Below are 26,878 nucleotides of genomic sequence, written 5' to 3'. Positions count from 1 at the left end.
AAAAAGATTTTGGCTCCCTCACATGAGAACAGCAGAATTATACTTTTGAGCTCCCAAAGGTATTCCACTCCTAAGTTTGGCTGAAACCATATTTTTCTACCCCACTCTGCTTTTCTGCTGGCCCATTGCGCTGAGTAGAGCAGAGCAGAGTACAGGTCATATCTGGACAAAACCAAACTCTAACCAATCAGTGACATAATTTCCAAACCAAAATGTTAGCAAAATACTTTTTTTTTTTTTTTTGGGTAAAACAAAACTTTCTGCATGGCACATTTTTTGTTTTCTTTCACTATAGGTTAATTATGTTCAGTTTTATGTATGAGAGGATTTCCTCAGAACCAGTCACACTAATTGTTTCTCCAGTCTCTTTACTAAAAGCTGCTTTGATTTTGATAGCTAGGCTTTTTCCCAGCCTGCTAGACCTACCATGATATAATATGTACAAGAAATGAAAGTGATATAAATGAGAGAGCTTTTGAATTCTCTGATATTTCAAATATTTCCTCTACAGTTGTCCACTTGCTGACAGAATAGCAATTAGTATTCTTTCTCATTTTCTCCCCTTACTTAATGTTTTTAGAGTCACTTACGTTTTGTTTGTAGGGCTTTGTTCTGTATTCATAAGGGATATTAACTGCTTTTTATCCACTTAGGTGTTAAGAAATTACTTCCACTTTTTTTTTTTTTTTTTTTTTTTTTTGCTGTCTAGAATAGATCACTTTGTCCTTTGTTTTGGTTGAGGGAGCAGAAGTTTTGTTTCAGCATTTCTTGCTCTGTGGTATGATTAGCTATGAGATGGTGCATAGCTCTGCCACCAGGGTTTCTTTAGCCAGATGTTATTAAAGCAAATGTGTTTTGTGAGGTATGCAGAAGAAATGAGAAATGGGAAGAGGAATTGACAGTCACAGCAGCTGAAAACTCTCATATTTTAGCAAGGGTGTCATTCTCATTAATTACGTGAAGTTGCTAAAATTAATTCTAATGATAAGTGCCTAGGGACTAGTGTTGGGACAGTTACTGAAAGCCTATGTAATTTGAAAATAAGTCACTTATTCTCTTGTTCATATCTGTAAATGAAATAGGAAAATAAGTTTAAAATTATGGAATTTATTATTTTCTAAGAAAGCTTAGAACGCATAGCTACATAGTATTATTTGCCAGTGGAAACTGGAATACAAGGGGAATCAATAGAGATTAATACAAAAATTTAAGGGAGTATTTGTTCTCTATCACGTACCAATATCAGTACCTGAAAACAGATACTGGACAGTAACTTGATGGAGGCCTGTATATGATCTTTTTGCAGTTGCAAAACTGCAAAACTGATCAGTTTGCAACCTGTTTTCACATGAATATAATAAGGAACGATTTTAAATTCTTTAATTTATAACTCCATGCATGAAAGTTCATATTTCAGAACACTGGTCTAAATTTTATTGAGCTAAAATTGGCAGCAAAGTTATGCTTAGTTGTTTCAATGGCTGGAGCATTGCATTCAAACTTGAAGCAGTATCTTCTTTTTTTTGAGAAGATGACATAGTTAAGTTATTGCTCCAACACTGTGCAGACCAAGCCTGTTTCTTAAGGACAGTCTTCTCCTGTCTTTAAGGGAGAAGTCTTTCTGTCTTATCCACAGAAACAGCTGGCAATGGTAAGCAGGATAAACTTCTGTACTTAACTTAGTCCATACAACTTTCTGCCAAGGAGAGCTCTCGTTATTCAAAAAAATAATAAGAAGCTGTTGTCCTTTTAGAGTCTTCTGCTGAAGACTAAGGACTCAATGTTATAATTACTCTGCCTGAAAAGGATTTGTGTGTTATCTGTAGATTTAATTAAAAACTGACTCTTCATAAGGGATGATCTGTGTGTGTGCCTGTGATGCATGCAAGAACGGGCGCATGTGCATTTTGTTTCTTGTCTTGTCACTTGAGCTAATCTCAGATCAATATACATTTTACTTGTAGTGACCCAAGTTCTTCTTCTTGGGAGAACGCAAGTGCCTTGCAACACGCTAAAAACACTGAAATGAAATAAGTGGTGGAAGTGGCAAACTCCAGTATACCTGTATGAAAAAGTCATAGTTTCTCCTGGGAGTGTAGGACAGCCTAGATGACTGGCTAAAACTGGACGCAGAACTCTAAGGTGTCTAAACTAGGGCAGTTCTACCACTGTAATGGTTTATGTTGTTGCCATTTTGAATAGCTTTTAAGGAAACCTCTACTTGCCTATATAATTGTTTCCCTGGGTGAAAACCAATTCTGCCACACAGAAATAGTCTGCTAGTGATATATCACTCAAGTCATATAGCTTAAATTATTTCCATGTTGCTTGTTCTATGGAAATAAATAACAACAAAACATAAAAGAAGAATGATACAGGGCAAAGATTCATTTTGTCCTGTCCTGAGTTCTAGAAGTAAACAACACATTTTGCAATTATTTTGCAGAGAGAGTTGTTTTCTGTTAACAGCAGCAAGGGCATTTATTTATATTACTCCATGAACTGTAATCTATTGATAACTCCTTTCCTGTAATCTATTGATAACAAAAATCACAGCTGACATTTATATGAATGACTTAAATCTATAAGGATGAAGGAAACTACAAAGTGAGAGAGCGCTGATGGACAGAAACTTTGCCAATGACCTCCCAGCGCAGCTGCCAGTGACACTAACGTTGGCAGCTATTTCAGGTTAGAATGGGAAATGAAGTGTCTGTATCCGAATGAAACATTTCTAGGACACCTATTATCATGACCCAAAATGCAAAAATGATTTTGATACCAGATGTAACTTCTTTCCTCTATTACTGTGACCCCATTGCAATTGTTAATTAAGGCAGCTAGTGCTGGGTTTTGCTTCTCATGCAAAAAATGTCACTTCAAGCATCTCTGAGCACATCTCTGCAACACTGGAGCATCCTATTCACAGGATGGAGAGTGGACAATGACACCTCTTGAACTGTGAGTTCTGCTTCCTGAGGCACAAAGCTTTAAGATGCTTTCAACATTGCTTAGTCAACTTGTTTTTTCATTTTTTTCATTGATAATTTGTTAAAGGTATGAAAGGAAACTGGGAAGAATAGAAACCATCAGCTTACCCAACCTTGAAATTAGGAGCACAAGCAGTGCACAAGAGAAAAAAAAAAAAAAAAAACCAAAAGAAATAATTAACTCTCCCAGTGTATCTCCAGAAACAAAGGCTGATTTGAATTCTATCCCCTGCAAAGAGCATACAATTGAAGGAATTTCACGTGTTTGGCATGCCTGATAAATAATTACAGAGGTATTTATGCACATGGGACTTACCAGCAGAAAAATTACTCTTGTGAATTATTAAGCAGTTTCTTATTTGTTGCATTTAATCAAATCAGAAATGCAAATGTGATGCAAGAAATGCAAAAAAAAAAGATGTTGTGATGTCTGCTTTCTGAAAGCCCCATAAAACATCCCGTTCCATAATTGATTTTATCAGATATATGTGAATGATGCTGACAGGTGATGCAGGATGTAGTAACTTCTCTTAATCAGAAATAGCCTTACAAAGCATCACATAGTGTACCCATTACGGCTATTTTTATGTCACTTTTCATCCTGAAAAATCCCGAGCCATTTGTAAGGCTAAAATATAATGATAGTTAGGCCCTGATGTGAAAACTATCCACACTAGGGTTGGAATACAAAAATAATATTGCACGAGGGATTTTAGAACATGAGCTGAACAATACTGCCCAGTATGAAATTGCACAGCATTTTTTAGACTGAAAGGATGTAAGTGGGATTTGGTCAGTATCATGGGACCTCTTCATCCCATGAGATGATGAGATTTTTTCATTATTCACAAATGGTCAGACCCCTGCATTTGTCTTTTTCCATCTGCACTTCATCCCAATGACTTCTAGCGCTGGTCTGATACTGAGACCGGAGAATAGCACCTACTTTCCTTGCTGCAACATCTACGTTCTCTCTGGATGGTTTCCAGGCTATTCCATGGCAACTCTACTTAGGTCATGAAATTTGACAAGGACCACTGGCCAGGACACTGTGGCTGGAGACAACAAAACACAGCCATCAAATGCAATTGCACTCTCTGTTAAGCAGCAGGTGTTCTTAACTGTTTGAGTAGGTCTTGCAGCTGACAGTCTTGCTGTGGAACTATTAGACTGACACAGTTTCCAGTCTTTTTGACTGTTAGGGCATCCTCTTTAACAGGAACCTTTTTCTCCTTTCTACTTGACTCAGATCGATTACAGTCTGGAATGCAAACAGATTCTTCACTGTGAAGATACAAAATATAAAAAAGAAGTTTTTCAAGTGTATATATATGGCCAGGCAAAACAGAGCTGAATACTGTACAACAAAATACAGTTGTTTGACATTTACATGTACTTTTCTTCTCTTCAAAATTCTCTTATATAGGGACTCCAGATAGCTTTTAAATGAAGAATAAATATCACTGAAGGCAATGCAATGCAGGAAAAAAAAAAATCCAAACAACAAACAGACAAGAAACAGAATCCCAGCTGACAAAAAATAACAGGCGTGTATACATTTTGTACAACACTCAGCGACGAATGTTCCTGATGTCACTTAAACAGCAGGAGTCCCCCAGGTGTGTGCTATGTGGCGTTATAGTTGATAGCCTTATGCACATGAGTGAATATTGTCGTACCCAAGGGGAACATAACACTGCGCAAGTGTTTCACTGAACACCCTCCTGGAATGATAAAATTCACCTGTGATGTAACACTTGGGAAAAGTAAAGGTATAATTTGGTCATGCTGTGCTCTAAGGTTACGTTTACAAATACCTTATGGCGGTCGATAAGGAATGAGTAGATCTTTTAATAAATGGTAAACAAAATGCTTCTAACTTGTAGAATGTAACACAATGATGCAATCTTATTAAGATCATTGTTTCATGGAAGATTTATAACCATTTGTGACACATGTGGCTTATTCATTTATTAATGGAGATGTCTGGAGAAATGGATTTTCTGTCCTATGGGAGAGTTCAGCATTTGGAAATCTGACTGGACTCAAAATGAGATGAATAGCTGAAATCTCCAAGTATTTCACAGACTGAAATAGTTTGAAATACTTCAATACAAAAACAGCAGATTGGCCATATTGAAACAGTCCATCCCAGTAACACTGAAAAATTGTAGTATTGGATATTCATTAAAATTATAACATTGGTATATATTGTTATGCAATATATAACGGCCAAAAAAAAAAGAAAATAAATATCTAAATTAAATGAAATGGTGAAAGTTACAAAAAAGATGCTCTGAACTCTATTTAAAATGAGTTTGAAACCCTTCCTTAAAACAACTGTAAAACTCAACACTTTCCCACAAGATATTTTGATTGAGAAGAACCAACATTTTCATATTGAAAATGTTTTCATCAATCAGCTTTTCCCTGCTCTTTTTAAAAGCTCTTTTGATTAGAGCTAATATGTAGTGGGACCACCATTCCAGGGGAGTTCTGGAGCTGCTTACTCCAAGTTTGAATGCTGCCTCTCTTCAGCTGCTCTACTGGATTAATGAGTCGGGTGTAAGGTTTCTCCTCCCCAAAGCACCATATTACAACAACATCACACAGGACATGTGGTTTGGATCACTCAAATGAACACGGTGCGGGGTTTTTTTGGTGGTCGGATGGAACACAGAAATCAGCAGTGGCCATGTGTTTTCTTTTTTCTTTTTATTTTCTAAACATACTATATGGGATGCACAGGAATTACAGACAGAGGATCTGGCCTGGCATTGTCCCAGGGCTGCTCCTCTTGTTCACAGACATATCACACTGCCCTAAGGCCACTTGCTGTTTGCTTACCTGGTCATTGTAGCTCTCCCACCATTCCCCATACTCCCTTTTGGGGTGAAACACTCTATTTCCGACTTGTGCGGGGCCAGTCTCCTGCCTTTGTACCTAATAAATCACGACAACAACAGGAGCAAACAGAAAGAAGTGATTGTGTGCTCAGCTTTCTGTGACAGCTGCTGTGCAAAGGGCCATGCACATGAACGTTACTGTGGCAGTGGTGGGGTACAGCGCAAAGCAGCCGTGGGAGCGGTGGAATAGCTGCATAAAACCCCAGACCTCTGCTAAAGCAAACAGGGCTATGCAGGAGAGGTGCTCACCATTTTCTTTTTTTAATATATAGGAGGAGCTAAAAAATTCTACAGAATAGATAACATGCTAATCTTTTGTCTTTAATACTTTTTGGAATTAGACCAAAATGTTTGGCTAAACAGTTTAAGGGAAACAACACTTAAATTAATGATCAGTGAGAAATCCGCTGGTGGCCACGTTCTCAATCCCAGCTTAATCTTTTTCTCTGATCCTCCATCTCTGTAACACTTGACTTGTTCCTCTGCTTGTGAAAGCAAGCACCAGTGTAGTTGATTGCTGGGATAAAATTTGGGTGGGCTCACGGTTCATGTCGTGAATGGGCCTTTCTCCATTGGCGACAAAAGGAGGCTAGATGACTTGCCGAGATGTAGACATAAAGTCAAGCGAGATCAATCCCAATCCTAGAGCCCAGTGCAGTACTATAAATGTTTTGTGCAGTACTATAAATGTTTTAAATACCATACCTTGCACTTGGATGAAAAATTCACTTGGGTAAACAGTTTAATACTTGAGAATCTAACTAATCCCTGGATAGGATACCAGGATAAGACCTGGTCATCATTTACGCTCTGAAGCACTTAATTGGGATGTAAGCATTGAAGAGGTCTTATGCTGGCTCTCTTCCTAGTGGTGAATTTCACCCTAATTGTATAAATTTTTGTGCCAGATCTTGAAATACCTATTTAAATGCTTTAATAAAATCTGGACAACATGCCTGCAGATGTCTTCTCAAAGAGTTTGTGAGATCCCATTCCCACGTGCTATGAGGTGCATTGTGGGTATTTAACACACCTGTGTGGAGAAGCCTATACATTTTAACACTGCTAACATTACAGAATAAATGACTTATTTATTGCTTGTCCATTAATGGGATCTAGATAGCAAAAGGTACCTTGAGGAGAACAACCCTGTAAAAGAGAAATAACCCTAGCACACAAAGTCAGGCTAAACTTTGGATGCAGTGGTAGTAGATTCTCAGAGGCAGTGCATATTGCATAAATAACTGAAGAAGAAGCTTAGTGAATCTGAGAGTGAACCGGAGACAGCAAAAAGAGGTGTGCTCAGTGCAGAGAAGTCCTTTCATTTACAAATTATAACCTTACTGAAAGAAGGAACAACAGGAGCTTTGTGGACTGGCTACCAAGGTTTTAAGGCAATCCAGAGTGCGGTATATGCAGTGCTCCCAGATAGGCATGAAGCTTGCGCAGGACATACATATTAAAAGGAAGTCGATTCCTAGAGCAGGGGAAAAAGTGGAGGGCCTTAGAGAGTAGATAAATTCACTGAAAAATACAAAGGAAGTCAAGCTGGATCATACAAATTCAGTTAGAGTAGCCAGAGAGAAAGAGCAAAGAGCAAAGAGAAAAGAATGTGTAGAAACTTGACAGGAAAGAAAAGGAAATAAAGTTGGGGTGAAGGTGTTAGACATCAAAGAAAGTAGAGTTTAGGGAGAGCAGGAAGGAAACACAGTTACATTTAGACCTGACAACCAAAAGAGGTACTCTGTGCCCAACAAGACAGAAGGAGAAAAAGTCAAGACCAAGAGAAGGAATTTGGAAACTTTAAATGCTCACAGAAAATTGAATAATAAAAAGTAGCCAACAGAAGGAAACAGGAGGTAAGTGTCTTCGGTAACTCCATCCTGAAGAACCCCTGGTTAGGATGCATGTGACCCAGATTAAAAAAAAAAGCAAACCAAAATTCCCCATTCCCCAGTCATTAGTATAAATTTCACAGCCATGAAAGTCAGTGGAAAGGATCTCGGAGAGACTGATATGAATCTCTCAAGTTTTTCCATCCACTCAAGAGCAAATTACACCATCAGAAATAGTATGTGGCCACAGAATGCCTCAAAGCCTTGAACCATACCACCTCTTCCACTGCCATCCATGCAGTGCTAAATATCCATGTAATTATGAGTGACCAAACTCTAATCAACCCTCCTAATGTGGAAAGTGCATCTAACCAGTGCACGGAAGCTGCAAAGTTCTTTGCATGACCGTTCTGGAAAGAGACACCAGAGGTTCTGACTAAAAAGGGTTTTCAGCTTTCAGAGCAGATAAAGGACATGATTTTGCTTCAGGATATCTTGCATTAGAAAAATGTCCCCTCTCTGGTTGTTCAAACAAAGGATTGCTTTAAAAGATTTAATCTGAGGAGAAAAAAAACCCTCAAACATTTCTTTGCAGTTGTCATAACAAATGCTAATGTGAAAATTAATTTGGTATTTCAGCTGGTGTATGGAGGAGGCATAAAACACTACAGTGTGAGCAGTATTTGCAAGAATAGATTTCTTTTCTCAGGGTCAATTCCAGGACTATGTATTGGTTAGAAAAGGAAAAGAAGACTTTGCTTCTTTGCAGAAAGGCAGCTACTATATTCTGTTGAAGGATTTTAAAGATTTTGGGTCATTTTTAGTGTTTCTTTGGGGTTTTGGGTGTGGCATTGTGGGCTGTGTCATTTTTTTGCACAGGGGTGAGTTGTCTTAAGAGCAAACGCTTAATGATACATACTAATATGTTTTATAAGTGTTGGTCAGTGACAGGAAATTTGGGAAGTAATTCCCAGTAATTCAGTCACTGTGGTGCTTGTCCATTTGCAAAATACTTTGCCACATCACTTTACCTTGCACAGCCGTGCTCTGCGCTCTCCAGAGGGGATCAGTAGAGAGAAAGAAATTTACTCCTGGGCTGAGAGAAACCATGTCTGTACTTGCCCTGGCTTTTAGTGAACTAGATGTACATGTGATACATGACAGGAAACCCCAGCGTGACTGCTTGGGTTTGAAGGACTGTTAGACCTTTTCCTTGCCTTCTTCACCTCCCAACAAAACTCCTCTTGTAGACCAAAATTGATGGATGCTATGGGAAATAAAGGGGGAATATGGGAATCATCATCCTGAATGAGACCAATAATCATCCACTACAATGCTGTAGAAACCAGTTTTTGATCTCTTAATGTGTAGACCCCTACTTTTGGTTTTTTTTTTTCCGGTGAAGGTGTGGGCCCCTGTACTGACAAGAGGTGATAGTCTTTAGATATATTTATTAGACTATGCCTATACTTTAGAACTAGGTGCTGGTATCCTGGAGGTCCTGACTTCATGTTAGAGTGAGACCCAGGTGTGCTCATGACCCCTCCTGCCCTTGCTCTCTCCTGGTTTCCATGCAGAGGCTTGGATGCCTTGACCAGCAGTCCATTCCATGTGGTAGTACATCCCCTATCTGGAGGATGTTGGTGGGCCAGATGTGCCATAGCCCACGTTTCTGTGTAGATTGGTCAAAGACTTAGTCAAATCCTTGAGAAATAATCTATGGGTAGAATGGGGTAGTAGTACACAGATTCTGTTAAAATGTCCACACTACACCAGTTGAGAAAGACTAACCAAAAGACAAGTGCTTGCAAGAGTGAAAAGTAATTGGTTTAGATAATCTGTCCTCTGTAAAAAAAAATCCCTGCAATTAGAAACTGGCTTTTACTCTTAGACATAAGATTTTTTTCTCCTTTTTCAGTAAAAAGTTTAACTAACTAAAAGATATCTCAGGATATCTTTGTTTTTTTTAATGCAATGCAAAGCAAAGTTAATTTGCTGTGTAGGAGATGGAGAGCTGTCATCAATCCATATCTCAAATGCAATCTCATACTGTCATGCAGAAATGTTATTAATTATTGAGCACCAAATGTGTGCTTGGCACTGTTAACCCCAGAGGAACAGAAGAGCTCTAATCAGCACAGGAGTAATGTCCTGGTGAAACTGTACCTTGCAAGGGTGGAAAAAGTGATGTTTCCACAGAAACACTTCGAGGAGAGAGATTGTACAGCCAAATCTCATTGTAGGGCAATGGTTAATCATGTATGGAGGACTTAAGTTCAGCATTGCAGTGATTAATTCCTAAGGGCCTTGTTAATTAAGAGGATTCCAATTTTTGGTCTGAGATTCTGAAAATGGTATTAGGTGTCTAAAGCTCTTTCTGAATCAAGCTTTTCCCCGTAAGTTAAAAATCAGCAAAGCAGGTAATAGCTATTATTTCAGCCCCAAACCTCTCATTTTGGCTATTTTGGAATGAACCTGAAGCAAGACTTTTTTTAAAGCCCTGAAAGGTGAAATTAATGGAGAGAGAGGAGAGGAGGGGAGGAGAGAGGAGGGGAGAGGAGGGGAGGGGAGGAGAGGGGAGGGGAGGAGAGGGGAGGGGAGGGGGGATTCAGAAAGCTTTACAGTATATTGATGAAATATTGTCTCTTTGCTTTCCATCACTTTTACAGAGCCTTTTCAATGTGCTTATGTGTGGAACTTGAACAAGTTGCTGAATGTTACAAAGCCATCCACCTTTCCAGACCCAGTTACATATTTTAATTGTCAGATCTTACATACAAGTAGTATTTTTAACCTGCAATATTACTTGGTCTTGATATTAAGAAATGATGAAGAACTTGCATTTCACAGCAGGAGAGTTAAGGCTGGCCTTTAGACTCGGTAAGATATGTGTATGAAAATTTCTGCATAAACGGTAAAAAATGAAATATGAAAAATATTTAGCATTGTTACTATAGGGACTGCTTTGAACTACAAACATATTGTGTTCTTGAAAATCAGTTCTGTGAGACTGGTCATGCTATCTTGACATTGCATCACATTGCACTGAATACTTTTAAAGGGGTCTCAGCTTATCGTGTGACATTTTCCCATTTATATAATGGCTAAAATAAATTATATATTATTAAGCATGGCACTTTTTGTTCCTTTTAAAAAAAATCAACTTATAAATATTGTTTGCTTAATAGCACAATTTCAGCAAGCAAAATTACTTTAAAGCCAAACTCACAATTTTTTTTTTTCAAGTGCAGCATAATCTTTTTTTTTTTTTTCAGCTTATTCTAATTAAGCAATCATGTGTAATTGCAGCTGGTGAATTAAAATGACATTTTTGGTGGAATGATATACAAAGCATCATACTGTCTTAAGGGAAGATTGCAAAATATTACCAGTATGTTTATTTACTTTCTTCCAGAAAGGGTATTTCTGAAATGTTGGACAAACCATTGTATAGGATTTTTGTACAGTAGGGTCTTATTTACACAAGACTTTTTGTTCTACCTATTCTATTCACTATGCTGAACTTCTGTCCTGTCTTCTTCAGGTATATATAACTAGAGATGCCATAGGAAGGTCTCATTGCTTTATTCATTATTTCCTTCATGATGTTAAAAAGGGAAGCTACACCTCATTTGCTCTGAAACATTTTAAATGTTAGAAACTACTCTAGGTTTGTGAAATGGATGGCTGGGGGTTTGCTTTGCAATGCCTTACCTTAGCATCGAGTTTAACGTGACATTTTTCAATTTTGCTGACTTATAAGAAAGAAGTTTCTCTTTTCTAATGCTTTTGATTGCTTGGATCTGTATATTTAATATATTAACTCTATTTTGTTTTCTAATGTTTTGCATCTTTAGTGCTTGTTTATTAGATTTTTAACCTTTCTTTTTCTGCTACCTCATTATTGAATAGTGGACTGTAAAATGACTTAATTTATTTTTTGGCGATGTATAATTGTGTTATAAGTCATCAACTGGCAGCAAACCGGATGATCACTGCAATATATGCTATAATCAAAACTACAGCAAATTAAAAGAGAGTTTTGTGTTTATATGTTTTAACAGACACCTGCCTTGAATTTCAGTCACAGTTATTAAAAATCATCTGTAACCAAATGCAGTTCTATGTCAGCTGAAATTTCAGCTCTTTTACCAGTCCACACCAACTATCGGTATTCAAGTACAAATGCCGTTCTTCGTAATTCATACAGGTATTTCCATAATGACAGACTGGCTCATGTCTTGTTTGGACCTTGGAAGGAGGGTGGATGTCCTAGTCTTCTGTTTGTCAAATTAATTACAATGCCAGTTCATATCAAAGTTTGCTCTGGAAAGAACCAGAAGTTCCTTTGGTAGACAAACCTGTGCTGAGGTCTGCAACAGGATCTACATCATGGATGCTAATGGACATGAGACCATCTGCATGGCTTGTCTGCATGCTCTTCAGCATGACTGAAAAGGACAATATTGATATAGCATATGGTGACATTTATTTGTCACCAGAATTTTGGGAGCCTGACTTGAAGATGAAAAAAAAAGGTAAAAGGGGTAGACACTGCTGTTAAAAACCAGAAAACTCCTCCTCAGCTCTTTCTTCCCCTAAAAAAGATATCAAATTGCTGGGTCCCGTCTTCGCTGTTCTTCCCTTTTCTTTTTTTGTAGTACGCTAGCAAGACTGCATTTTGCAATCTAGAGCATATTTGTGTAACAGTAGGCAGGGAACTGTTTACAATGCAATTTAATTTGCACAGTTCAGATATATTTGGTTCAAAATGATGGGGACGCTGTCTTAATAATATAAATAATTCCAAAAATTAGGCTTGAATACATGTGCTCTGTTAATGCAGCCAAACAATTTATATCAATCAAACAGTATTTTAATTAAATTTAATTTGAGGGGAAAATTCAAAACAAACAACACTAGCACTGCACACAAATGAAAAATCATTGTAATCAGGGCATTGAAGAATATAAATTCATTATACAGATGGAATGTTTTAGCAGCAATTTATCAAAATCTTTCAGACCTAATGCCTTTCACCGTGTTTCATAAAATATTCTTCAGTCATTTCACAATATTTGAAGTTTAATTAATCACAATATCAAGCTTGTCCAAAAAGACACCAAGACTAAATTATTTAGGGAAAAATGAAGGACCCAAACCATTCAGTAATCTCTCAGTCTAAATTTTTGTGGCATATTAGATTAAAATAGCTCTGAATGATCCATTTGGGAACTGATTCATTAATAAATGCAGACTAATCAGTCAAAAGGATAATGACTTCCTCTGAAGAGTCAAATATTTTTTTCCTGCATGAATCAAAATTATTTTCTAGCAAGGCTATGAAGCAAACAAATAATATCTTTTTGTATCACTATGGCTAGATTTTGTTTTTTTAAATAAGAACAATACCCATTGAGCCAAACCTTCACCTCATGTAAATTGTTACCTGCTCTAATAACATTACGCATGTAAGAAGCTTACCCTTCACTTTTTTGCCATCGCCTCATAGTACAAAGCCAGCTAAGCACTTTTGTGCAATTTGTAGTCGATGGTCCCCTTAAAAAGCATCTGTAGAAATTAGCTTTTTTTTTGGTACATGATGATTTCTCAGTGACATCTTTTGCCTTACTGTAATCTCTAGTCTTGTTTTGTGCAGCACTTTCACTTTTAGGCTTCCACTGGGATTTATTGCACTGAGATGAGCAATGGCTGAAAGCTGGTCACTGCTACGGATCAAGGATGGTGCAGGTCATCTCTATAATGTGACTTCTTAAGCTTTAGTTCTCCTGATTCACATTCTTCCATAATCTCCTGGTTAGTTCTTCATACACACAAGAATTAGTTTAAATAACTAAAAGTCACCAATAAATTATTTGTCTATTCTATAAAACTTCAGGATTTCACATAATGTCCCTTTTTTTCTGCAGTTAAATAAAACCAGAATTGTGAAGGTCTTTTAGTGTAAAGCTAATAATAAAATCCTGGTGGATGGGGCACTCGTGGGGTACAAGAGACCCAGGCTAGAGTCTCTCTTCTGCCATTGTCTGACATTAAAAATCATTGTTCTTTTCACCAAGCTAAAAAATAACTCTCTGTCTTTTCCAATCAGTGTTTATTTTATACAAGACAGAGTGCCTCCATCAGGCTCCAGTAGGAAAGCAATCCATGCTGCCATATACCAGGCTGCTGATATAGCTCCGTACAAGAGGTGATACACCAGTCTTGAGCTCAGTATCGTGAGGTTACAACCTTTTCTATATTCTGTTTCATGTTTCTATGAGTAAACCAATGCAACTACCTGCAGAAACTGCAGAACCAATGATTTTTATGAAGTCTATGACTGTTATTCTACAGATTGGGAAAGCTGTGTTTTCCCTTGTTTTGCCAGGCAACAGACCTGATGGAGTGTTAGTCTTAGTGTACCGTATGACCAATCAGATCACCAAGAGCATCTCAGCCCTTTGGTTGTGAAAATTGTGAGTATGAACCTATAACCCATGCCCTGACAAAGTCTGGTAAGTAAAAAGTTTTTACAAATTAGTTTGGAAGAGAAGCGTAGTGTTCTTTTATCATCGTTCAAAATGTGTCAAAGAAATTGTTCAAGCTGCATATAAATGAAGACAAAATTGGCACTTGTACTACAAGAAATGTGTCCCAATAGAATATGCTGTGGCAGAAACTCATGATCAGTATCTTTCTCAATGGGCATACACGTGAGGAATGCAAGCCAGCTTCAGCTTTCCACAAAACTTCCCCAGATTTTCTTGTATTCCGTCTTCTTTACAGAACTGAAAGCTCCATGTCAAATAACAGCCCTGTTTCATCTCTCAGGCAACTTATCTTCCTGAGGCACAGGGAATTTGAATCTGTCACATTTACATCTGAAATCCTCATGCTGGTAATGCACACACATATTCTAAAAACATTTGATCACAGCTTGATGGCCATGGCTTCAAATCTATTCAGTTATTCATGAATGTGGCTTTCAACTGGTCAAAAATTTGGTATCTGGGCAATGGGAATGGCATGGACTGTGTCTTGGAGCCCCTTGGCATGGTGTGTGTGACAGTGGCAGAGGTTTATTCTGAGAGGGATCCCCATTTGTCTGGAAACTCAATGTCTTCCCGGGGCTTTCCTGATAACGCAACATAGCAGTAGTCAGACCTTGAAAAAGTTGTTGTAACAGCTAAGATCTCTCAAGTTAGTTCAAGCCTGAAATTTGCGGTTCAATTGTTTTTTCAGTGCTTTAAATGGATTTCAATCAGATTCAGAATTAGAAGGGATGTTTGAAAAATTTCCTGTGAAAAAAAGGGTGGGGTTTTTGGAGAAATTTCAATTCAGGGTTCTGAAAAAAATCATCTCAAGATTTTGATGCTGAGATGTGACGTGCTGATGTATGATATAATACTTAGACTGCAATATATTTAAACTATAAGTGGCAGCTTCTAGACTGATCCAAGCATATTTTTCTTATCTTGTGGGTCAAAATAGCTCCCGTTTGAATTGTAATGAAACAGATGTAGTCAGTCATAAGAGGGAAAAAGAGAGAGAACAGATAAGGGGGAAAACGAGCTGTTCCTTTCATAAAACAGAACACACAGTGTGATGGTAGACACTTGTTTCCAAAATATTTAATTATGGCACAGTTTGGGACTGTCTGATGTAAATGCTAATTATAGCCACTGGTGGTCCAGGGCTGAATCCAGTCCACTGGAAAAATCTACCTTGCTTAGCACGTTTTCCTTATGGAGACAGGGAATGGTGTTTAACAGCATGTGATCCTGGATACCCGAACACTTTCTCTGATGCCTGTGCAAGGCAGGCACTCGGTCCCTCAAGCTGATAGGACTGTACCAGTGCAGTGCTTGAGAGGGAGAAAAAATGCTTCCAAATGACACCTGATTCTTAGGTGGATGTTTGAGCATCTTTGTCTAAGTTGGGTAAGGAAAAACAAGGTTAATAGTGATTTATACAATAAAAATTCTGTGGTTCACCTGAGGGTGAGTGTTGGCTCACTAGAATTCCCACTCCTGAATGAAAGCTGTCAGTCCTATCACTTTTGCAGATGTATACAGAGCAATGCCCGGTTCTGCAATCACAAACTTCTTCAGAGGACAAGATAATACATTAAAAAAAAATGAGTAGTTCATTTGCTTTGATAGCCACAGTTTGTGTTTAATTATTTAGGAAATACTGCACCATGTAGTAAATCCAGCTGGAATAAAGCATCACTACCACACCGAGCTATTAAGCTTTAATCTCAATGAGATTTGTGAGTTGCTGTGGGTAAATGTCTATGATAAGCTGCAGAAATCAATGTGCATCTTTCTTCTGTTGTCTAGTATTGTGCTGTTCACATCTGTATGGAGAAATTATACCACAAACATCCAATGTATCTTGAATATGGCTAACATTATCTGACTTTGCTGGTGATGATTCTTTCCTGTTAAGTGATCATATCTACCCGCCTAGGTAACAGATTGAAAGTACTGCTCAGTCCTTTTGCTTAAATAAATAGTTATTTTCAGCCATCCTAACTTATTTAGAAGATGATACTCTGTCTTGTATTGTTTCAGGAGAGTACCTTTGGCTTGTACTCAGCACCTACCAGCTTCTGTCTTTTGAGAATGTGGTAGAAGAAACCTAAATGAGTCCTACATCATCCCAGGGAGAATGGCCAACTGGCAGTTAAAAAACACTTTAGCTGCCTAATTCCTTTCTTCTGCCTCTCACTGTCACTGCAAAAATAAATAAAGGGGGATGCATATGAACTAAGCCTCTAATCTCAAAGCAGAGAGCCTTACTTTGGGATTGCAATGGTGTTTTCTGACCTCATGCTTCTTTCAGAGGTTCCCACCTCACTGCCTGACCAGCTCTGCTGTTTGTGTCCAGGTAACAGCTTGATCTATAGGAGGATGTCAGGTTCCTCTTGATTTTCCCATAACATGTTACAGGCTGGAACAGTGCAGAATTTGCAGCTGAAGCAACTGAGGAACCTTGAAGGTGGGTTAGGGACCTCCAAAAGAAGCAGCTGAGGGCAGGAACCACTGTGGCATCTACAACCAACAGTGGGAGAATTGGAGAGGAGGAGCATTGGCTGCACTGTGAAGATTTGGGAGCAATTTAAAGGGCAGAGAAAAAAATATTGGTAGGATTTTTAAGACTTGCTTAGTACATATGTGTGGGAGAGACAGTGTTTAGGGCTGTTTTTAACACTGGTCACTCAGAACAGTTTATTACCTGCTTTAAAGGAAAACAAACTTGCTTTTCTAGAGGTAGGTGGAAGGAGATGTATGTGTTTAAAGGGTCAGTATATGTAAGCTTGGAAAATGGAGCATGTGTGGTTTGGGCCATTTAAAGGCATGTTCCAGAAGAGATAAACACCTACAGTGGTTAAATTACTGTGTGAAATCCAAGGCTAAGATATTAGAAAGGTAAGAGAAACTTTGGAACATCTGCTTTATCCCCCAGGCCAAGGTAGCATGACTGAGACCTTTTGGTGTGCAGTCCTAGCTAGAAATATCACAGTAGCAGCTCTTGTAGCAGAAGTATACAGTCCTTACCTTACCTGGGATATGGAGTTATTTGAGAATGAGGAGAGGATAAATTAGCCCTGTATTTTGGACTCTTGCAAAAGGGCTGTGTAGCCTATATGATAACAGTTACTGGGACATTAAGGTAAGATTTGCTCAAGTTATTTATGGCCTTCCTAGTCCCTGTGATATTAACTGGTAAGATAACTGGAAGCAGAAGGTCCATATGCCTCTCTACACGGGTTGTGTGGCTTTGATTCCAGCCATGTAGTGTTCAGCATTCTTGCTTCTGATAGTGTCTGATTTGTTAGCCCTACTTTTAAATGAGGATACAATATATTTTGGTGCGTACTGCTGAATCACAATAGCTTACATGAAATGGTTTTCATTTCACTAGGTAATGAATAGTTTTACTTTCTCCTTCTACATTATTTCAGTACGTGAAGATTCATTCCAACACATATCCACAGCTTGCCTGAGTTTTCTTAATTGAAGAACACCCCATGCAAAAAGTCATTTAGGACTAACAGATGCATTGCTTTATTTAGGCAAAAGCAGTCTTGTTATCTGTCATTTTGCAGCTGATGTGAAAGCTCTGAATGGAGCATTGGCATTATCTGTTTGACAATGATTTGATGCAATACTACACTGTGCTATAAATTAGTGTCAAGAAGCAAAATGGTAATGATAGGGGCCCCTCTATGCACTGGTGACTTAAATAGCATGTTTCTTTAAAATTCAACAGTGACTCACTCTCTTTTAAATAAAACCCCTCTGAGCTATTTAAATAATGCCATGTAGCTCTAGTGCATATTTCCTTTGACTCTGAGTACTTCAGTGTTTACTTGAATAACTATCCACAAGCTTTTGAGCATTGTACTGAATAATACCTTGAAACATATTACTTTTTGCAACAAGATTTTTTAAAATAAATGTTTGACTATTAAGTAAAATGGTTGGATTCTGTTCGCTCGTGCTCTACAGTAATCAGAATTGAAGCTGAAAGTGGTTTTCTGTTCTTTCTTGGAGGTGATATCAGACATAGGTGAAGTCCTGAGCAGCATTTTAAATTTGCTCAGCACAGTTCAGGACTGTTTTATTTTCTTTTATGCAACCAAATAGGCATTGATTAGAAAGAATTTCCCATGATCGACGGAATCAGTTTGCTCTTGGATTCTCAGACCCTTCAGGCACACACGCACTGAGCACTGCTAAACTCACTGGTACCATCACAGTTTAACCAGCTGAGGATTCAGACATATGCATTTAGGAGTGTCTTCTTTGTTGCAGGTTTAAGTGTTGATGAACATTGCTGATGACATGAAAGTTTTTCTCCAGGTTTCAAATGCAATGTTCTAGGTCTGTATATCTAGGTAAATTTGTCAATATATCAGCTTTGTGCTGCGTTTTTCATTCCTACACACACATATCAGGTACTCTCAATGTTCTCCGGGATTGAAGACGTTTCCAAGACAGTGCTATTGAAAAAGAAGTCATTGTCGATAACGATCTATTACATTCTGCTAATAACTCTCTACTGCAGGTGTTATCTACACATTGAGGGACATAAAGAAATAAAGAGTCCTCAAAAAGAAGAAAATACACCTTTTCTTTTAGGGTATTTAATAGCAGGGTACACTCCTTACTTTTCAGAACAAAACAAAGATTTTAGAACAACATCTTTCAAAACTGGGCCTTAGCAGATGACAAACAAATCCTTCCCAAGCTCGAGATCTTCCCATCATCTATAACTTCATCTTGTTGAGTAAAAAGGTTGTGAGATGGCAAATGAGCTCTGCAGCAAAAGTGAGGGAAAATAATAATGATCTCAAAGAGGAAGAACATATTATGAAGAACGCCTCTCTTAGCTGGCCCAGAAGTGGTTATAGGGCTTCTAACCTGAACACCTCAGGTCATTCAGGCATACAGACAGATGTTGTAGAAAAGGATATTTCAGGTGACCATCACTTAAACTGATAAAGGATTTATCATCTTAAAATAGCATCCTATTCTGCACTTGGAAATGAACTGGAAGATACCATCATTAACAGATCATAGGTATAAAATATCTTGTAATAGACTGGCCATTTCTGTACGAATTCAAAGTCACTGAAAGAGAAGCATTAGTAATAATCTGACAGAAACAAATCATCACTTTGGCGTAATCTTTTGTGCAGGTATTACTAATAAAATCCTCCCTCGTGTCTAAATTGTGATTCACACAAAAATGGAAGTACATGCACTTGTTCCATGCCAACTCCAGTTGTGAACAATGGCATGTCTGGAAATATTCATATTATCAATCCTAAAATCCACGTGTGTTTCAGCAAGGAGGAAAATCTAGCTGCTTGTCACTTCCAGGCTAGACATATATAGCAGAGGAATGACAAAACTGTTTCTCTGCACTTTCATGTAGGCAGAACTCTTTGCTTATGCCAGCAATTAAATAACCCAAATCATCCCCATAGCACCCGTATCAAAAGTGAAAGGGATCAAAAGATGAAAATGAACCACTGGGCTGGGTGCCCTTCTACATGCTTTGTCTATGAAGCAGGACAGTATTTGCACTCCAGAACTCTCCTTTCTCTTCAGTGTTCACTTACTTTAATTTTAATATATTGAACTACAAGTTGTCGTCATGATCACTGAATTCAAATAATTCCTTGGAAAGAAACAAAGAAATATCTCGCAAGGGGGTATCTGTTCAATGGCAGGAAGGGAAGCAAGAGCGGGGCCTGTGAGCACCTGAATTTGATGGAGTTAGGAGGATGAATACAGAAAAAGGTATCAAGAAAGGTAAAGAAGGGAAGATAGGTGAGGACAAAAAGAAAGAAAGCAGGAAGAGATAATACAAGAAAGGAAAATCAAGGAGAGAAAAGTATAACAGAAGAGTCATATGAAACAAATCCTCAGATGCCTGAGAGTGGCTGCTCATGATGCCACTTGCGTTTATTACTCCATCTTGATTTTGCAGCACTAGCAGCAACCCTGTTGTCTTACTGCTGTGACTAGAGGCAAAATACAGACACTATGCAATTCATTCAAGGGAAAGAGATTGTAAATTGTTGCATTCAGGACAAGGCAATGAGTTATATTTCTCGTTCGGTTGTTTTTTTCCCCTAAGATCTTGTTTCCCTCCCTACATTAAGTGTACAGTTGACACAGCCAATACTTCCAGCCTTGTAATTGTTTGCCCATTGTTCTGTCCCCTGTTTTTGCACAGTGTTTTGACTAAATGAAACCTGAAACTGTAACAGATGTGGAAGAGAGTACTCACTCTTCTCCCAGTGCAGAGGTAAAGGGAATTAATATATTTCCCTTTGTCCTTCCACTATTAGTAACTCTCAGAAGATCATAATTACTTCCCCACACTCCCACATTAGCAAACTTTACCTAAGGGTTTCACCAGATGATCCCCTTCTTTTCCACAGGTTCACCAGGCTGCTTGAGCGGCTTGCAGCTGAAGATGACTTTCCATCCCCTACGTGCATGCGGACCACGGTCGATGTGGTGAATGCACTGCGTACGTTCCTTTCAGGCTTAGCAAGGATGATATAGACCTTGGGCACAAACATACAGCCGAGGGCCACCGTGGCACTCAGACTCACGGAGAAACACATGGTGATTATCTTGTAGTTGCTTCCAAAATATATTGGCACAAAAGCCAGCCAAATGATGCAGGTGGTATACATTGTAAAGGCAATATACTTTGCTTCATTGAAATTAGCTGGGACGTTTCTTGTCTTAAATGCATAAAAGGTGCAACTCAAAATTAATAATCCATTATATCCAAGGGGAGTTACAACACCCAAGTTGGTGGTGTTACAAATCAGGTAGACCTCTCGGATGCTTGGGTAATCATGCATTATATCTGGTGGCTCCATTATAAAGAGGGCAACAATTATGCCTAATTGTATACATATCAAGATAAATGCAATAACCAGTTGGGCGCAGGCACTCATGAACCTAGGTTTCTTTGTACAAATTTTCTTCTTGCTGCCAGCCAGGATTCTTGCAATGCGGTTGGTTTTAGTTACTAGAGCAGAATAACTCATAGCTGGGGAAAGGCCGATGCCAATTCGTTGAAGATAACAGTAAATCTGTTGAGGTTTTGCGATGAGACAGAAAGTGCACAAGTAACCCAAGCAGATGCCGGCTAGAATGATGTAGCAAAGTTCTCGACTGGATGATTTGACCACTGGAGTATCACGGTACATTATGAATATAGCTGTAACAAACAAGGTGGCCAGCAGACCCAGACATGCAAAAACAACTGCTGCAATTGGTTCTGGATCACCCCATCTGAGATACTGGACTGGGATGAGGTCACAACCTACAGAAAAAGAAAAAAAGAAGGTAGACTGAAACATGTAAGAGTGAGATTCTTTAATGATATAGTTACAGATTTTCCTGATATTTCTCTTCTTTTCCTCTTCAAGAAGGTGCTATTATAATTATAATGAGTATAGGCTAATATTATGTTAATATAATGGCACAATAAATACGTTTCAGTGACAGCTTATTTCAGTAATACAGTTTTTCTGGAGTATAACATGATGACCGAAAAAATGGCCAAGTTGATTAAGATAAGTCACCTTTCTTCACAGTGGAATTTTCCTTTTAATTTATTTTAAATATAGTGATTTATGAACAAATTTCAGAATCCAGTTGCATTACCTCAGTGCAAAATGCTTCAAAGATGTCTGCATACTATATGCGCTTAAAGGACAAGATGTCAATCCTAATTATTTTGTACACTATGAAGGATATTGGTACTTGTTTAATGATTATGGACAGGAATCTTACAGATTTTAGCTGTCAAGAAAAAGAGAGTGCTTCTTTCTCAGATATGTTACCTTTTTTCTAACAAAAGTTTTCTAGGATCAGAGTTGCAGATAATAGGTAATTTGGGATAGCACACCCTGCTCACTTCTTTATCTATCATTCATCCATTTGAGACTTCTGAGGAATTAAAACCTCTTCTAACTCATGAAATCAAACTGAATTCAATAAATTAGTGTCAAAGCTGAATTAGCATCTAAGGACACTTGTTTTTCAATCTATGTGTAGGTTTTAATAAGTCATTCTACATATGCATGTCTTAGGAAGTCAAAGAAGCTTTTCATTCCACAGTGTGCAGATTAATGGACAGGAGTAAAAGCTGGCAAAAAACTTGTTGCTGGCATTCCTCCTCCATCCCTCCTTTCTTTTTGCACTGTAAAGCCTGGATAGGAATAAGGGGGGAGGACCTTGATGTTCTGGAATGCAACTTCCCAACAATAGCAGACACGCTGGCACTGCCAGCCAGGGCAGGACTGGAAGGAGGCAGGAAGGAGATGATGGAGTGGAGGAAATGCAACTAAAAGCTGTTATTTCCCCTATGTTTGCATTAAGCTTGACTAACCTTGATTGCAAAATCTAAATGATCTCAAAATTTAGGATTGTTTTAATCAGGTTGCTGTCTTCTGGTTAGGTCAGACAGAAGAGTGTCAGCCTGACTCGGGGTGGGTGGTGGCAAAGCACTTAACCCCGTGGGGATGGAGCGCCGGGTGCTTGTATCTGTATTTTCAGCAATGAGGGTAATTAGCACTGTCTGAAGGACATCTGGATGCCAAGCAATCCCAATTAATTAGGGAACCTGGGACCTCAATGATTGATGAACAGAAGTAAATGTAGTAGATATCAGGACTATAATTTGGGCATTTCTACATGCAAGATCTACTCTTTGCCTTCTCCTTTATTTTAAGCGGAGCTTAAAGTTTTTCCAAATCTGCCACTAACATTCTTAGAAGTAAAAATCCTTTCATGAAATGGTATGGGTAGATACTAGGCTTAGCTCCTCTCTTCTCCCAGTATTTCTGTATTCTATATCTCTCTCTTCTCCCAGTATTTCTGTATTCTATATCTCTACAGAATTAATATTATAAGAAATATAATATCTACAATAAGGTGGTATACTCAATAGATTGTGTGGCAAAAGTACAAGGCAGATAATTCTGTATTCTTGCAGAAAAATCAGAAGTATTAGAGTGAACAACTCTTTGACATTAGTGCAGTTAAAGGATACAAATTTGCAGTCACTCCAGCGTAACAGAATTGTGCTCTTGGTTACTAAATGCAGATTAATTTGCCATCCATATTTTAACTGCTTTGGTGTACAAAGCTTTCTGTTGCAATAATAAAATTATTACCGCATCTTAATGTAATGAAGACATTTAGATTTTTATGGAACACTCTTATAGCATTAGTTGATTATACCTATTTGACTCTTGTTGGTTTTAAAGGGTTTACTTATTCATTGTGAGGGAGACACTGTATTTCATTCTGACTTCATCAAGACTAAAGTAGCACAGGAATCACATCATTAAAATCAACATTTTATACCAGTGAGAGTGGTGGAAGAAGGGGGAAAACCAGAAAGCATACTCTGATGTGTGCAGATAACCCCATGTGGGTTCTTCCCCAAGAAGTTTTATGAGTAAGTGACCTCTAAATCTATTTCTGATTTTACCAAAATTTAATTAATGTTTTGGGCAAACAAATTTTTACCAGCTTCTAATACTACTATATATTCTTCAACAGGAAATTTGAAGAGAAAAGGTCTTTATCTGACAGCTAGCCTTTACATGCAGACAATGATATAGGGGCTGAATTGTACTCAGTTTCTAATGTTGCAGCAGAGGTGAATTATAACCAAGCATTTCTCATTAATTTCAGACTATTTCATGCCTTCCTTGCTTTATTACTCTTTTTACATTCTCTTAATAAAACACCTGAGAAAAGAGTTGAAAACTTGTCCCCTTTTTTCCCTCATCACTGGGTATACTTTACAAGGAGAATGCTAAGCTGTGTAATGATTTATTCCTCAATTAAGATTTAAGGACTGGATAGTCTTCATAAAGCAATGATTGGTGAGGTTTCCATATAATAGCTTTGCAGCTAATGGTTTCTGACAATGGCACTTTGCAGAAGGGGACAACTAGATCAAGCAAAAGAAATATGGGAAAACAGCACTGTGAGTATTCAGGTTAGGTTGATGGCCAGGATTATACCAAGGCAAAAGCTGAAAAATGGTAACACAAGAAGAACTCATTCCTATCCCCTAAATACGTGTATGCTCAATGGTCATTTGGACAAGATCCTGCCCCACAGCCCACCACTTATATTTCATCAGCATCTCCAAGCACCTGGAAAGTCTCCTCTCCTAGCTGGCTCAGAAACTCCAAGTGGAACAGAGCCAGCAGCTTTGTCTTGTGGTCCCTGCAGTGTGCTGAGGCAATCTTTGGCTTGTGGAAAGGCTGTTAGGAGCCAGTCCAATTTGGAGCAGGTGTAGAGTTGTTCTACTCTGTGCTCAGGAGTGCACTGCTTCTGGGACTGGAGCCCCAGTAAAATTGACATAAAACTGCCTCTCTGTTCTTCTGGCCAGAAACATAGCCAGTGGGAGCAAGGTACTAGATACGCATGTGAATAGCAAGACAAGCAGATATAAAAAATCAGAGTCCCATCTGACACGCTAGGGAAAGGTTTTCTAAAAGGAGCATCAAAAACCACCAACAAATTACACATAAGGATGTATAAGGATCTTCTGGGGAAAAAAAGGGGTTTGATATTTTGGAAAAACCTCTGGCTACTTCAGGGATGGGCTAAATTGTGCCATTAACAAGGAGAGGAGAAGCTCTTGAAGGCTTGACCACTGTCATAGGTCTATTAGTACCCTGCACTCTTCCTGTAGTGGTAAACTTGTCACTTATTTCTGGTCTTTCATATTGCATTAAAATTAGTTCATCTGGGAGAAGAGTTCACAGATATGAAGCACTGTATTATAGTCCGTATTTTCTAGGGATTTGATTTTGACACTGTTTTAATTTGTTATTATAACCTTGACACCTAAGAAACCTTGCCATGCCTTCAGCATCCATAAAACTGTATTAGCTTAGCACTGAAAATCCCTTTCATGGTAGGCAATATAAATTATATAATTAAACTAGTTCCAAAGGTAAACATGACAGACTAAGGCTTGTGAATAAGATGCACTCTGGAAAGTGAAGGGAATTCAGTGAAGTCTCTTAAGTCAACATCATGAGCTAAAGCTCACTGAATCTGCACATGGAGTCTAAAATTGGCAGAAAATTACTGCTGGTTTAGTAAGTCCTAAATATTTTTCAGTGGGGTTTGGTATCCTGGGCAGTGAGTTCAACCCATTCACAAAAGACTTAGTTTTCTTGGTAACTTTTCACAGACCCTTCCAAGGATAGCAGAAGTCCAAACACCAAGGCTGAAACCTAAACAACAACTTAGCCACATCTTAGTTGTGAATGAGAGTCTCCATATAGGATTTGGCACACATTATTCAAAGTGTATTGGTGTTATGCTGTCAGATATTTTATATTAATGCTTCTGAATGTTTCTCTAAATAATAATTCCAAAAATGGGAGAAGGGATATCTTGATTAGTTAGTTGGGTTTTCACATATGGAGAGCTGAGATACAAAAATGTAGGAGTCAGAATAAAAATCTGGATGAAGCTGGCAAGGTAGCTTTTAGAATTTTTTTTTTTATAAAACCCCAACTTGTTACCAAAACTGACAAGGCAAAAGTGAGGATTACACTCTCCAAAGTCCTGGGTGAGAAATCAGCCCCCTGACCTCTACATGGAATGTGGACCAACTCAAGTGAGAGAGGATATCTTTAACATTTCAGTACTAAGTTCTGGTGCTATGGTAAATTATTATGGTCACCAGGTCTTTGCCCTGTTCTGGTGGGACCTTTTGTAGTGGCTACAATAGCAGGGCATATGGAGGTGACCATGTGGTGGCTTCTCAGCTGCTGCAGTTCCCAGGCTGGCACATTTACTGAAATCATCAGCAAAGGCGGGTTTACACAGTCAATGGATGCAGCTGAGGACTGTGCATGTGTTTATTCTGCCGCCACCTCTGCAAGGCAGGAGTTGGGATCGGCCACATCTTAAACCATGAAAGCTGGGGCATCTGTAGCTCAGGAGCCTAAGTCCCTAGTAACTCAAATATACTGATTTAGCTATGCATTGCAGTAAAAGGCAAGGCTATGAATCTTAGAATAATACATTAAAGTTATTCTGTGACCACATGGGGAATGATTCCTTAATTACACATATGTGCAGAATGACTGGAACAACGGATGAAGTGCAGCAATCAGGTCCATCCGTATGTTAGCTCTAATGTTTTGATTTAAGTTTTGCTAAAAAATGTTGGCTCTCTGTGTTGTAAATGTTTTGTTCAGAATATGTCATGTTCAGCAAACTTTCCATAATGTAAGGCACCATTACAAGTGGATCCTTCTGGCTTTGTTGGCAAGTCCCCCTTCATCTAGCCCAGGAGCCTCCAAGAGCTGGTCGTTGAGCTCAGCATTCTTGAACCAGCTCACTTGAGCCTGAAGCGCTGTGTGGCTCATACTGGAGACTTGGGTTATAAATGGACTGGAAGCTAAAGTCCACACCTTACCTGGAACAAGCAATTGAAGGAAGGAAAGTCCACAAACCCAGCAACAAGGGAGGGGAGAAAATGACACCCAGAGATCCTGGTCATAATATTGCCACCTGAACCCTTCACTCATCCTCATCTGCTTTCTCCAAGC

The 26,878-nt window shown here is 38.5% G+C and overlaps 1 protein-coding gene across 2 annotated transcripts in view; it reads right to left on the bottom strand.

Moving 5' to 3' along the window:
• Positions 1–26,878, bottom strand: part of GRM5 (glutamate metabotropic receptor 5) — a 298,495-nt gene that overhangs the window by 11,689 nt on the left and 259,928 nt on the right. For both annotated transcript variants that reach the window (XM_075140174.1, XM_075140175.1), the window contains 3 exons: positions 20,661–21,600; positions 5,838–5,933; positions 4,113–4,274 (listed from right to left, as the gene is read on the bottom strand). In XM_075140174.1, the coding sequence (XP_074996275.1) occupies positions 4,113–4,274; positions 5,838–5,933; positions 20,661–21,600 (1,198 nt within the window). The remainder of the gene's footprint in view (positions 1–4,112; positions 4,275–5,837; positions 5,934–20,660; positions 21,601–26,878) is intronic.

The sequence above is a fragment of the Calonectris borealis genome, chromosome 1 (assembly GCF_964195595.1).
Source record: "Calonectris borealis chromosome 1, bCalBor7.hap1.2, whole genome shotgun sequence".
Classification (NCBI taxonomy): domain Eukaryota; kingdom Metazoa; phylum Chordata; class Aves; order Procellariiformes; family Procellariidae; genus Calonectris; species Calonectris borealis.
The sequence above is the reverse complement of the archived record's forward strand: the minus strand, read 5'-3'. Positions and strand labels throughout refer to the sequence as shown.